Source organism: Thalassophryne amazonica, chromosome 1, assembly GCF_902500255.1.
Source record: "Thalassophryne amazonica chromosome 1, fThaAma1.1, whole genome shotgun sequence".
Lineage (NCBI taxonomy): Eukaryota > Metazoa > Chordata > Actinopteri > Batrachoidiformes > Batrachoididae > Thalassophryne > Thalassophryne amazonica.
The window spans coordinates 108,265,799-108,278,371 of NC_047103.1; the positions used below are offsets into that span (position 1 = coordinate 108,265,799).

At 40.7% G+C, this 12,573-nt stretch overlaps 1 protein-coding gene across 5 annotated transcripts in view; it reads left to right on the forward strand.

Moving 5' to 3' along the window:
* Positions 1 to 12,573, forward strand: part of LOC117512923 (protein SON) — a 451,527-nt gene that overhangs the window by 390,354 nt on the left and 48,600 nt on the right. For all 5 annotated transcript variants that reach the window (XM_034173153.1, XM_034173176.1, XM_034173169.1 and 2 more), the window contains one exon: positions 9,641 to 9,756. In XM_034173153.1, coding sequence (XP_034029044.1) covers positions 9,641 to 9,756 — 116 coding nt within the window. The remainder of the gene's footprint in view (positions 1 to 9,640; positions 9,757 to 12,573) is intronic.

Sequence of the window (12,573 nt, forward strand, 5' to 3'; positions counted from 1 at the left end):
TGTTTGCAAAACTCCAATGGGACTGACTCAATATATATATATAAAAAAGTGGGAATCTGAACTACAACTCAATTTGTCAGAGGATGATTGGCATTCTATCTGCCTTTTCCAGCATACTACAACCACCTCTAGACAATGGAGAGAATTCGGCTGGAAAACATAATAAGATATTTTATTTCACCACACATCAAAAGTAAGCAGCTCAAACCTCCTCAACAGTGCTGGAGACTTTGTGGTAGTATGAGTGCCAGTCATTCTCATATATTTTGGACATGTCCTATTGTCAGACCTTTTTTGGAATCCATAACTAAAGAAATGGAGGATATACTTGGCTACAAGATTCCTAATGACTTTCAGAGTATGTACTTGGGTTTAACCCCTGAGAAGGTTTTACGGGCAGAAGATATTTACCTTTACAAAGTGATGATGATTGCAAGCAAGAAAACCATCACAAAGAACTGGCTGAGAAACATCACTTTAACATTGACGCAATGGAAAGAGATTATGGAGGAAATTTATGAGATGGAAAGAATTACTCACCATTCAAGGCTGCAAGTACCAATTTTCAATATGGTTAACCTATAAGACTCATGTATAAAACCGCATGCATCAGGCTTTAAATTCATTAAATAACTCATCATAAATGGTAAACCTATGGAAATTTGATATCTTAACTATTTTTATATTTATTTTGATAGTACCTGTGCCTGGATGTGTTGCTGTATGTGGTTAAATGATTTAAAAAAAAAAAGTTGAAAACATAAAAGACTCATTCAGTAGTTTAGCACAATTAGAACCAAAATGGTGCCATGTTCTCAGTAGATGCTACTCTCTGAATGAAGGGACTCTAGTGGGGACCAGCCAGCTCTCCAGGCAGGTAGATGAGGTAATCTGTGACATCACCTGTTTTAGGTGTAAAAGTAGAAACAGTACATAGTAGGACTTTTACTCAACAAAGTCAGGGTCGACCCACCTCATCCTGCAATCATGGCATCCATTAATTATGCATCACAGCATCATCCACAAAGTCAAGGTCCTTTAAATCTTTCATTGCTGACAAAGGGGACAAAGGTAAAGCTGATGGAACCACAAATTTACCCAGGGATTGAACAGAGTAGGAGCCAGAACACATTCCTGACAAATGCCCAAACTCAGTGGGAATAAGTTAGACTATGTCCCCATTTTGCACAGCATTCACAGTATCTGTGTACAGGCCAGCTATGATGTCCAGCTATGTTATTAGGGAGCTCATACATTTTCTGGATTTCCCACAGTACAGCCCTGTCAACTGAATCAAAATTTTTGCAAAAATCAGCACATACTGTAAAAAAGCACTGTAGATATTCTTAATGTAGTAGTTACTGCAGTGTTACTGCAGTGTTTATATCGAGATCCAGGAACTTGTAGCCCCTGGCTTTTTGCAAAGTCAAGGCACATTGAACCATTTTTACGACAGTTACCAGCTCCAAGGGGTCTGACAGAGTTCTTGTACCCAGCCCTGTTGTTTTCTGTGATCGCACTGAAATCACCCATGGCCAGTGGAATGTCACCTCTTACGTAGTCGTCAATCATAATGAAGATGCAAGTAAAAAGTGTCGGGTTTAGAATACTGTATCTTTGATAAGAGGAAGAGACAACCAGGCAATAAAACAAGTGAGAGATAGAATTCAATTTTAAGCTCGCGAGGAGTGCAGTCAGGCTGTACACCAAAGCTACACTAAAGTCTGGCCTGCGCTCCCGCTCTTTTTATTTAGGACTTCCCTACATACATGGGCGGTACAGCTCCTGAGGGGAAGAGTGATAGCGCGTGAGCTGTTGCCGCAGAACTGCTGATTGCACAATACATTCAGGATGTTCAGAACCTTTTTAATCTTGGGCTCGATTAAGATGTGTTTAAGACATCTAACGATTAATCACACTTCTTCTGACACAAGGACTGATGTATCACAATTACACTGTGGTTGGAACATTCAATTCTCTATTCTTTATCTCACTGCTCAGCTTCGGCTGCATCCTGCGTGAGTCATCTTCACATGTCCTAAAAAGAGCTTAGCGTGCACACAGAGATACCACAACTTGCAGAAACACGTCATGTCACATATCTTAAGTAACCTTCACCCATCACATCAGTACAATACACTTTATCAGAGCAGAGAGAACTACATTCTACCAGAGCAGAGAACACAAAACATGCATGATAAAATAAAACAGTGTATCTACAGAATAACTCCAACATTTCCCCCCTGTTTATCATGCATTCCAACGGTATTACATCTTCACCTAAAAGTAAACAATTGTTACTAAGCAACCACTTCTTATTCAGATTTTCAGCTGTAGGGTCATTAAACAATGGTAAGAATACATTTACACTCGGGAGGTCTTATCGTTGGTGTTGAGGTCATCGTCAGGTTCACCATAATCACCTGGATCAGGGAACAGATCTGGAAGATAGTGGTCGTAGTTGTCTTCTTCATCAGTTTCTAAGGCTTCATAGGCTAAGAGTGTGTTAACTCATCACGTCAACAGTTCAAGCTTGAACTGGAGTTGTGAGCTTTTCAATATCATCATAATTCTCAGCACAGTCATTATAGTTTTCTCCACTAAGGTCTGACTGTTTCAATGCTTGATATTTTGGCATAGTTTGTTGGAAAGCCAGATTACACTGTACAAATGTATTTGACACCATTTTGCCAACCATTGTTTTGATATAAGGGATCACACAACACATGCAAAGTCCAATCAGAATTAGGACTATAATAACTGGTGTCACCATTTTCAATAGTAACTGCCACCATGGTCCTGAAGTCAACCAGGACCAGGGAATCCACCGGTTCACGGCTAGGGTGTCTTTATGCATTGCATCACGAAGTTTATTCAGCTCTTCCAATGCGTCCTGCACATCCACTGAATGAATGGAGTCTGGGATGAAAGTACAGCATGTTGTGTTCAGCAGAACACAAACTCCTCCCTGTGAACCAGTAAGCAAGTCTAAAACCATGCGAGTTTGCATCACCATGGTATGTAAAGCATCTATTTTAGTGTTTTGAGCTGCTACTATTTTCTCAGTTACATTCATGAACAGACCCAATCGATAATTCAGAGTTTCAATCATTAATGAATTTTTTTTTTCACTCCTATCCAGGGGAACAATGAATGTGCTATTTTATCTCCTACAGACCACAATTTTTGGTCCTTTGGTACATCCGAGCCCCACATGTGATCATGTGGTAACACATCTGGGTATATCAATCTCCTCCGTCTGGTGCTGCCATTCTTCTCTGTGGAGGTCCTTGGCACTACCACATATGTATGGTCAGTCACCTGGGTAGGTGCACACACACCACCCCAATTTGGTGGGAGACTCATGTACAGTCTGGAACCACAAAGCCAATAGATGTCATCATACACCGGAGTACCATTTACAGGTGGTAGCAAAAACTTACTAACATAAGCACATGCTTCATCCGTTCCCCATGGACAGGAGCCTGTATAATTACATCCCCGTCCAATGTGATGAAGATAAGTACCATCCACATAATATGTTTTGGTTAGGCTTAAATTATTTGATAAAACATACGTTTGGGTACACAGACGTTTCTTAATTTTACCTACAGTTTTATTCCCTGTCCCGTAAAAGCAAATCGGGAATGGCTGTTGTGATGACAATTTAACGTGATGATATTTTTGCATTTCCCTTCAGTCTAGTCAATGGAGCAGCACTTGGGCACGCTTGTACGTCCTCTGTTGAAATCCCTATCATATAAGTGGTTGCACTGAGGCAAGTGGTGTTACATCTTATCAGATTTGCTGAGAACTGCTGCCCCCGAAATACAGTTTGATTATGCATCCGTATGATAAGACATTCTGTCACCCTAGCAGGGTACGGTTTAGCCGTCAGAGCTGGGTGTGTTGAGGATATAGGCATTTGCGAACAAACATAACAATTAGTAACGTAATTCCATAGCCAATAAATGAACATCTCTGTACCACAAATTAGTATGGTATATATGAGGGTGTCCATCTGTCTCATTCACATTATGAATAAACCTCTTCTGACGTTGCTTGCGTTGTTCTCTGGCTCGGTCCACAGTGAGCTGCAATTCTTGGGTCAACCACCAGGCTAGGAATCCGAGGAGCACGAAACACACTAAGATCACAACGCAACCGGCTGCCCTACCAACAGTCCGGCAGCGGCGGCGCTGAGCACACCGCTCCGGGGTCTGCTGTAGTTTAGTCATGTTTGCTAAGATACAGTGTTGTTAACCAACCTCACCTAATAGTGCAAGGATCTCCCTGCTTCACTGGCATTGAGACAATCTATTGCTAATTAAATAGACTCCCTTTGTAGCCAGACTTCCCCTTACACTGTGGAGGCAGCCAACACACGCTGTATCTTACAGTGACTTAGATGTATCCACGTTGATCTCTCCGCTATCTTTACTGCAGTTGGTGTTGTTAACAGCACTTGGTATGGACCTTCCCAACGAGGACTGGACCAGTTCTTCCTCTTAATCACTCTGATGAACACCCAGTCTCCTGGCTGGACTACTGGAAGGCCGTCCTGTGGAAGATCAAAATTATTCGGCAGTAAATGTGTTTAAGTTATCTCTTTCTGTGTTAATGTCTTTTTCATAAAATCTGCTAATGTTTGTTCCTCATCTGCTGTTTTAGTATCCATGTCAAAAATTGGTAGACAATATGGTCATCCATAAAGTATCTCAAATGGTGTTAAACCTGATGGTGTTGGTGTTATTCTCATATACAATTTTACTAGGTCCAAACATTCAATCCAGGTTCGTTTTGTCTCTTCTATACATTTCCTTAATCTTATTTTTATTGTGCCCTTTGTCCTTTCCACTAATCCTGCACTTTGTGGGTGGTAAGCACAATGATGTTTTAACTTAATTTTCATGTGTTCTGCTACTCTTTGTACAACTTCATTTACAAAATGTGTTCCATTATCACTGTACAATGTCTCTGGTATTCCATAATACGGAATAATTGTCTTACACAGTGCTTTTGCTACTGTTAAAGCATCTGCTTTTTGTGATGGAACAATTTCTACCCATTTTGAAAAGGCATCAATTAATACTAGACAGTATTGATAAGGTCCACATCGATTTAGTTCAATAAAGTCCATATGAACAATTTGAAAAGGATACTGTGGTTTTGGGAATTGCCCTCTCCGGGGTCTTATACTTCCCTGTGGGTTGTGTTTCAATCAGGTAACACAGGCTTTACAAAAAATTTTTGAGTATAAATTAAATCCATAGGTAGTAAAGTATTGGTCTACCATATATACCATCCCCCCTGTCCACACACCCATGTGTCGCAATTGCAGCTGCTTTGAATAAGCTTTTGGGTAGGATGGGTTTGTTATGTATACAATAAAGTCCTTTGGGGTTTGGGGTTGCCCCATTTTTCAACCACAAATGTCGTTCCTGCGCTGGTGCCTGTTTTTGCATATCCAATAAAAGGTCAGAATCTATTAATGGTTCATTGTCTGTCTGGCAGGCGATAAGAATGTATCCAAACGTTTGGAATAATAGCCAACTGGTTTATTTTTATTACCATGTTGTTGTAGCAAGACTGCACACATGAATCCCCGTTTTGTGTCCACCATGAGAGTGAATGGCTTGGCATAATTGGGCAGAGATAATACTGTGGAACTCACAAGTTCTTGTTTAAGAGCTGTAAACTGTTCTTCAGCTTCTTTATTCCACTGTATTTTGTCAGTCATAGCCATTGGTATAGAGTGTATTAAATCCTGCAATTTCTGCACCATCTCTGCATAACATGGAATCCAGGCTCTGCAATAATTACAGATACCTAGAAAAGTCATCATTTCCTTTTTCTGCTTCAGGTTTTAACGGATATTGTTTGATCCGTGGTCTCCAATCAGATCGTGGCTTAATTTTGACTGGCGGAATATTTTTCAACAGTCCTACATCTGTGGGTGCATTCACCCAGAGATGAGGAGGCAGTTTGGCCAATAAAGTCTCATCTTCCTGTGTCAACAACACAGATGTTGTTAAATTTCAATCATCCAGATCTACTTCATGTATCACCAGTGTCGTCCAAGCACTTACAAACTTGTATTTCCGATACAAGCCTGTGGATGGACTGAAATCCCACACCGACATTGCATCTGCTTCATGCCAATCAGTTGCTTCCTCAGCTATTTTAACAATTCCTCCAAGGTCCTTCCAGGACTGAGTGTCTGCCTTTGTCAGTGAAATATGCGGCACAGCCTCAGGTTTTCCTCTGTACCATTTGTCTGCACTTTGGGTCAGCACTACACTACACACAGAGGTGGTTTTTCTGTCTGTGTATACGTGTGCTACTGTCTGTAATTCTGATGGAATTTTCAGAAATCCTGCTCCATACCTTTCATCCTTTCGTGGAGTGAATAGCATAGTTATGTGTAGACCTTTATGTGACATCATTAACAATTCCTCTGTTTTCACAGGTCATCAGACCTTCCTCCAATAATTGTTCAGTTTGTCTCAACTCCGACAGATCCAAAGAGTACTGCCAGGCCTGGGCCAAATTTGTATATACAGTAGCGGGCTGCCTTTTTTGTTTTCAGATTTCTTTCTGCGTGTATGGCGTGGTCTAAATACTCTTGTAACCCAGCTGTTGGGAGCGTTATCATGTGTTTGTCTACCCATGCTCGGATATCTGATCTGGAGTTGGCATGGAGTGCATTTTTCAATTGTTGTTCATACACGCTATCATTTTTCAGTGGTAGAAGACCACTGTGCACTTTAAAAACTTTTTCCATTCGATGTCGATAGTCTTCGAATGGTTCATCATCTTTCTGTTTTGTGCGATTTATTTCTGTGTAATTTGACTTCTGCTGGTATTTCTGCTTAATTCTCAGCAATAGTGCGGCCAATCGATCTTCCAATTCCTGACTATCATGGGCTAATGGAGTGTGGTCTGCCTCTGCAGGATCCCAATCTCCTTTTACATCAGCCCAATCCTTTGTCACAGTTGCCATTATGACTTGTTGAACTTCATCCCCTCTAAGATTGTAGGATTTAACCAAAGCGGTTACGTCAATAATGTACTGGGCTACATCTTCTCGTGGGGGAGTTATACCTTCCACATCTGCCTTAACGTCTGCTTGTGTCCAAGTTCGGTACACAAGAATAGTTCTTGGTCCTGACGTATGTGGATTTGCCACATGAATCATTGGATAGACTCCTGATCCACCTGGTTCCTGATCAGCCGGTGGGGCTGATGGTCCAGGTTGTTTTTCTTCATCTTTTGGTGTTTTGCATCGTGTTCTCATGACGTGTTGTGTAGGGTCTACATATGATGGGGGTTGTCCCTGTGGTAAATCTGGATAGAGTTTATTCTCCTTTATTTCAGCTTCTGGCTGACTGTGTTTTGTAGTATCCAATTTTACTACCATTTCTACTTTTGGAGCCGCAGGCCCTGTCTCATTATCTTCTTGTCTGTGAAACATCACGTTCTCCTGCTCCTTCGTATCATTTACTGTTTCTTTCTGTCTTTTCTTTGCTTCTCTAAGGCCCTTCTTTCGTTTCTCAACTTCTCTTTCCCATACTACAATTTCACCTTGACCTTCTTTTTCCTTTTTTTTTTTTTTTTTACTTGTTCCACACTTCTTCTCAATACTGTTCTTTAGTTTAGTTAATGACTCTTTCTGCAGGCGTCCATCAAATCCATGATCTTTTATCCACTTATCTAAGTGTTTTGTTGAATTTGGATCAATTTTATTCATGTATATCCAATCTTTTGTTTTTAGATCGTCCCGGGACTTAGGTCTCTCATTTTTACTGTTAGATTTTCCCATTTTGTGTTTTCAGAACGTTTTAGACCAGTGATGGTTTTGCCCCTACAGGGTCCTAATCCACTGGTGTTGTTACAATCACAGGGTAGTAATCAACTATTCTGAGAAGTGCGTTCCCTTTCGCCACCCCGGAGGGCACGGGAAGGCCTTGCCTTTGCTTCTTCTCAAAACTTACTACTTACTTTCCTGTGAGATTTTCATAGAGGGGAGTCGAAGTGACTCCACACTCTCACTCAGTCACCTTTATTACACTCACACACAGTTATTTTATTTACACAAATATATAGAAACACTTTTAATAACTGTACGCGTATTCTTAGGCCAGGGGAGCTCGCCCTCCCATGGAATTTAACTAATGTCCTGCATTAGGGGACTCCACCGTCCCTGCGAGGTTTAACTGCCTTTTCACTGTGCACTTATTTCGCGTATTCTTAGGCCAGGGGAGCTCGCCCTCCCGTGGAATTTAACTAATGTCCTGCATTAGGGGACTCCACCATCCCTGCGAGGTTTAACTACCTTTTCACTGTGCACTTATTTCGCGTATTCTTAGGCCAGGGGAGCTCGCCCTCCCGTGGAATTTAACTAATGTCCTGCATTAGGGGACTCCACCATCCCTGCGAGGTTTAACTGCCTTTTCACTGTGCACTTATTTCCCTGTTTAACCGTGACTTTGTCACTATTTCACTATTTCAACATTTCTATTTTACGCAGCCTACTGCCACCATTCACAACAAAAATTTTATCAGAATCAAATTCTATACTCACACTCCGTCGGTCTCTTTCCCTCTCGGTGATCCCGTCAACCTTTCAGATCCCAGCCAACGGATTGAGCCAGTCCCGTCAAAGGGTCTGAGTTACCTTGGCCAAGGATTTCTCTGGTGTCGATCACGCTCGCTGGAACCGTCAGGTCTGTTGGGATCCCAGACGAGCCCCCAGTCTTTGTCGGGTTTAGAATACTGTATCTTTGATAAGAGGAAGAGACAACCAGGCAATAAAACAAGTGAGAGATAGAATTCAATTTTAAGCTCGCGAGGAGTGCAGTCAGGCTGTACACCAAAGCTACACTAAAGTCTGGCCTGCGCTCCCGCTCTTTTTATTTAGGACTTTCCTACATACATGGGCGGTACAGCTCCTGAGGGGAAGATGTGTTTAAGACATCTAACGATTAATCACACTTCCTCTGACACAAGGATTGATGTATCACAATTACACTGTGGTTGGAACATTCAATTCTCTATTCTTTATCTCACTGCTCAGCTTCGGCTGCGTCCTGCATGAGTCATCTTCACATGTCCTAAAAAGAGCTTAGCGTGCACACAGAGATACCACAACTTGCAGAAACACGTCATGTCACATATCTTAAGTAACCTTCACCCATCACATCAGTACAATACACTTTATCAGAGCAGAGAGAACTACATTCTACCAGAGCAGAGAACACAAAACATGCATGATAAAATAAAACAGTGTATCTACAGAATAACTCCAACAAAAAGATCCCTTGCCTACCTGTTGCTGAGCTCACCTCATTCTCACCCCCCCCCCCCAATCTCCTGATTTTCTTAATATTTACTGAGGTGTGTGTGTGGGTGGGTGTGGATGTGTGTGCATGTGAGAATGTGTGTGGGTAAGTTATGTGTCAATGCAAACATTGTTTTTCAGGATGCACAAGCAAATTTCATTGTGCTGTTTTACTGTGCAGTGCCAATAAAGGTGATTCTGTATTCTGTTTCCAGTTCTCCATTGTAACATTGTGGGTTTCATTTGTAATATCCTTAATAATATTATCCCATTATACGTTATCTCTTTATTTGTGCCCAGGGAAGCATCCTGTGTCTGCTCTTATTGAGTTGTGTACTAAGAGAAAGCTGATGCAGCCGGACTTTGTCATGATTCATCACAGTGGTCCTGACCACCGCAAGAGTTTCCTCTTTAAGGTCTGTCTCTTTTTTGTTTTACTCTGTCATGCTACATACATTGTGTAACTTATTCTTAGCTAGTCTTACTTACAACTGATTTACTAAGTTTTTTTCTACCTACTGAAAATTAAAAAAAAAAATTCTGGTACTATGATAACTACGTAAAAATGGGAATAGTCACTAGTCCAACAATATAAGGTAATATACTCTTACTCTGTCCCTTAAACATAAGTTAAAATATAATGATAGCTACTTATAAGAGGGGGTGGTCACTAGCCCTATAAACCAAGGTGATGGACTCTTACCCTAGTCCCTTAAACAAGGGTTTAAATATCATGATGGCTACGTATAAAAGAGGCGGTCACTAGTCCGGCAAACCAAGGTGATGGACTCATACCCTAGTCCCTTAAAGGAGGGTAGACCTCTTATTTCCAACTCGTCCTGTGATTATGATGTTACATCCCCAAACCCTACCTTGGTAGGAAGGGATGTGATTGAGGCTATACAGGACATCAAAGCTAGTAAATGCGGTAGTAGCAGATGCAAAACTTGCAAATACATAGTAGAAGGGAATAACTTCAGTAGTAACGCCACAGGTAGACAGTACAAGGTTAGCTCACATGAAACACAAATGACATGCAACACAAAAATATAATTTACTTGATTAGCTGCAAAAAATGTGGAATCCAATACATAGGAGAAACTAGCCAAACCCTTAGGAGTAGAATGAACAACCATAGACAGAGGCTTAATAAAATATGTGATTTATTTTTAAACCAACACTTTTGCGCATATGGTCGTAGTGTAGATGACATAGATGTAATGCCTATAGAGGAAGTATTTTTGGAAGAGGGTGAATGCCTGAGCTTAGTCTCTAAACGATTACAAAGGGAGGAATACTGGTACAAGGAACTAGCCACAATTTATCAGTACGGGCTTAATGACAATGTCAAAAAATGAGGTAATGTTTCTAAAAACGATATTGAAAATATTGTAATATGGACATACTTTAACAAAAAGCAATGTAAGTTTAAAAAACGATCAGGTAAGCGCAATAGACAACATGCAACTACAAAGACAGATTTATAACTTAGATTAAGAGAACTAGTTAACAATCACAATAGACCTGGGTTAGTACATGAACTTATTACATTAATTTTTTCGATTTTACAATGAAAACTTAGCATCCTAATAGCTTTAGCAAATACAATACTTTTAGAACAAAAATTGCCTATTTATATCCCTCTGTATTTAGCTAGCTTTAGATTAGGTTTACATAAAACAGAAAAACTACAATAACCAAAGATAATAATAAATCTTTCTTGAAAATTCCTTTTCACAACAAAGGCATTGAAATGATCAAGCTATCACAGATTCTACATAGCAAACAAATCCAAAAAACTATACCAGATTTCATCAGTGATAAACCCCCCCCGTTATTAGCTATTCATATACTAAAACTATAGCTGGTAAAGTTTTAATTTCAAACAAAGCATAAAAAATTGAGACTGAATTAGGAACTACAAACCTTAGCTGTGACTGCCACTCATCAAATTTCAAATACGAGCCAACAGGACATGTAATAACCGAGAACAGGAAGCTTAGAAAATTGCTTAGTAAAGGACCATCATTTAGAGAACAAAATAATATTAACTGGGACACAAACCGCATAATGGTTAAAAAAGCCATTAGGGATTACAAAAATGTTACTATGTTACTAAATGTACTAGAACATTGGATGAATGGGAAGGTAGAGTATTCAAAACAGTTCAAATTAAGATAGATAGGAAAAAAGAAAAAATCCATACAAAAAAAAAAAGTATTGTCAGACAAGGTTTGCAGAGAATACCTAAATAACTTTCAAATACATTTTGTTTTAGTACCAGCAGATAAAGGCAGCAACAATATCCTAATAGTTTAGTAGAGAAGCTTGAATCTTCGACTGGACTGGGTTGCTTGACGTGAGGACGTTTCGCTTCAAATCACAGAAGCTTCCTCAGCTAAAATTCTTGCTCTGGTAGTCTGACTTCTGTCTTGGCTCTTGTAGAGAAGAATAAACCAGAAGCCAACAAAAGCTGGAGTTTTTAACCTAACCATACCCCTCCTCCCGAGAGGCCGACTGCTATAGGCTAGTGACTAAACAATAGCTCTAATTAGCACCTATTGTGCTCTAGTTAGCACTCTCCTAATGATGGGATGGAAGTCTCCCCTAATGGCTCCCTTGACGACTCTCCTGATGACGTGAATGACTCATTACCATGAACAAAAGACTGAAACTGCTTTGACCTGACTACCCCATTGTAAACAGGGGACAAAGCGTGTCTGAGACCCGCCCCCCGGTTAAGGCTGGGTTTCAACTGTTTTACAAAGAATGCTTCCTTAACACCTCTCTCAAACCATTTCTTCTCTCTGGCTAAGATTTAAAAAAATTAAAATCTTAAAAGCAGTTTCAGTCTTTTGTTCATGGTAATGAGTCATTCACATCATCAGGAGAGTCGTCAAGGGAGTCATCAGGGGAGGCTTCCATTGTTGTGTGGGCCGCTGAAGAGGAGGTACTGCTGGCCCACCACCACCAGAGGACACCCTGCCTGGAGTGCGGGCTCCAGGCACAAGAGGGCGCTGCCGCCTCACAGGAGCAGCCGGGGTGACAGCTGTCACTTATCACCTACGACAGCTGTCACCAATCATCTGATCTTCAGTAGTATATCAGCAAGACGACATCTCCACCTCGTTGCCGAGCTATCGCTCTACCTAGGAGGTAAAGTGCTCAGCCGATTGTGTTGTCTTCCCGACAATAATACTTTGTTGCTTTGTGTGTTTAATAGCAGACAGTGA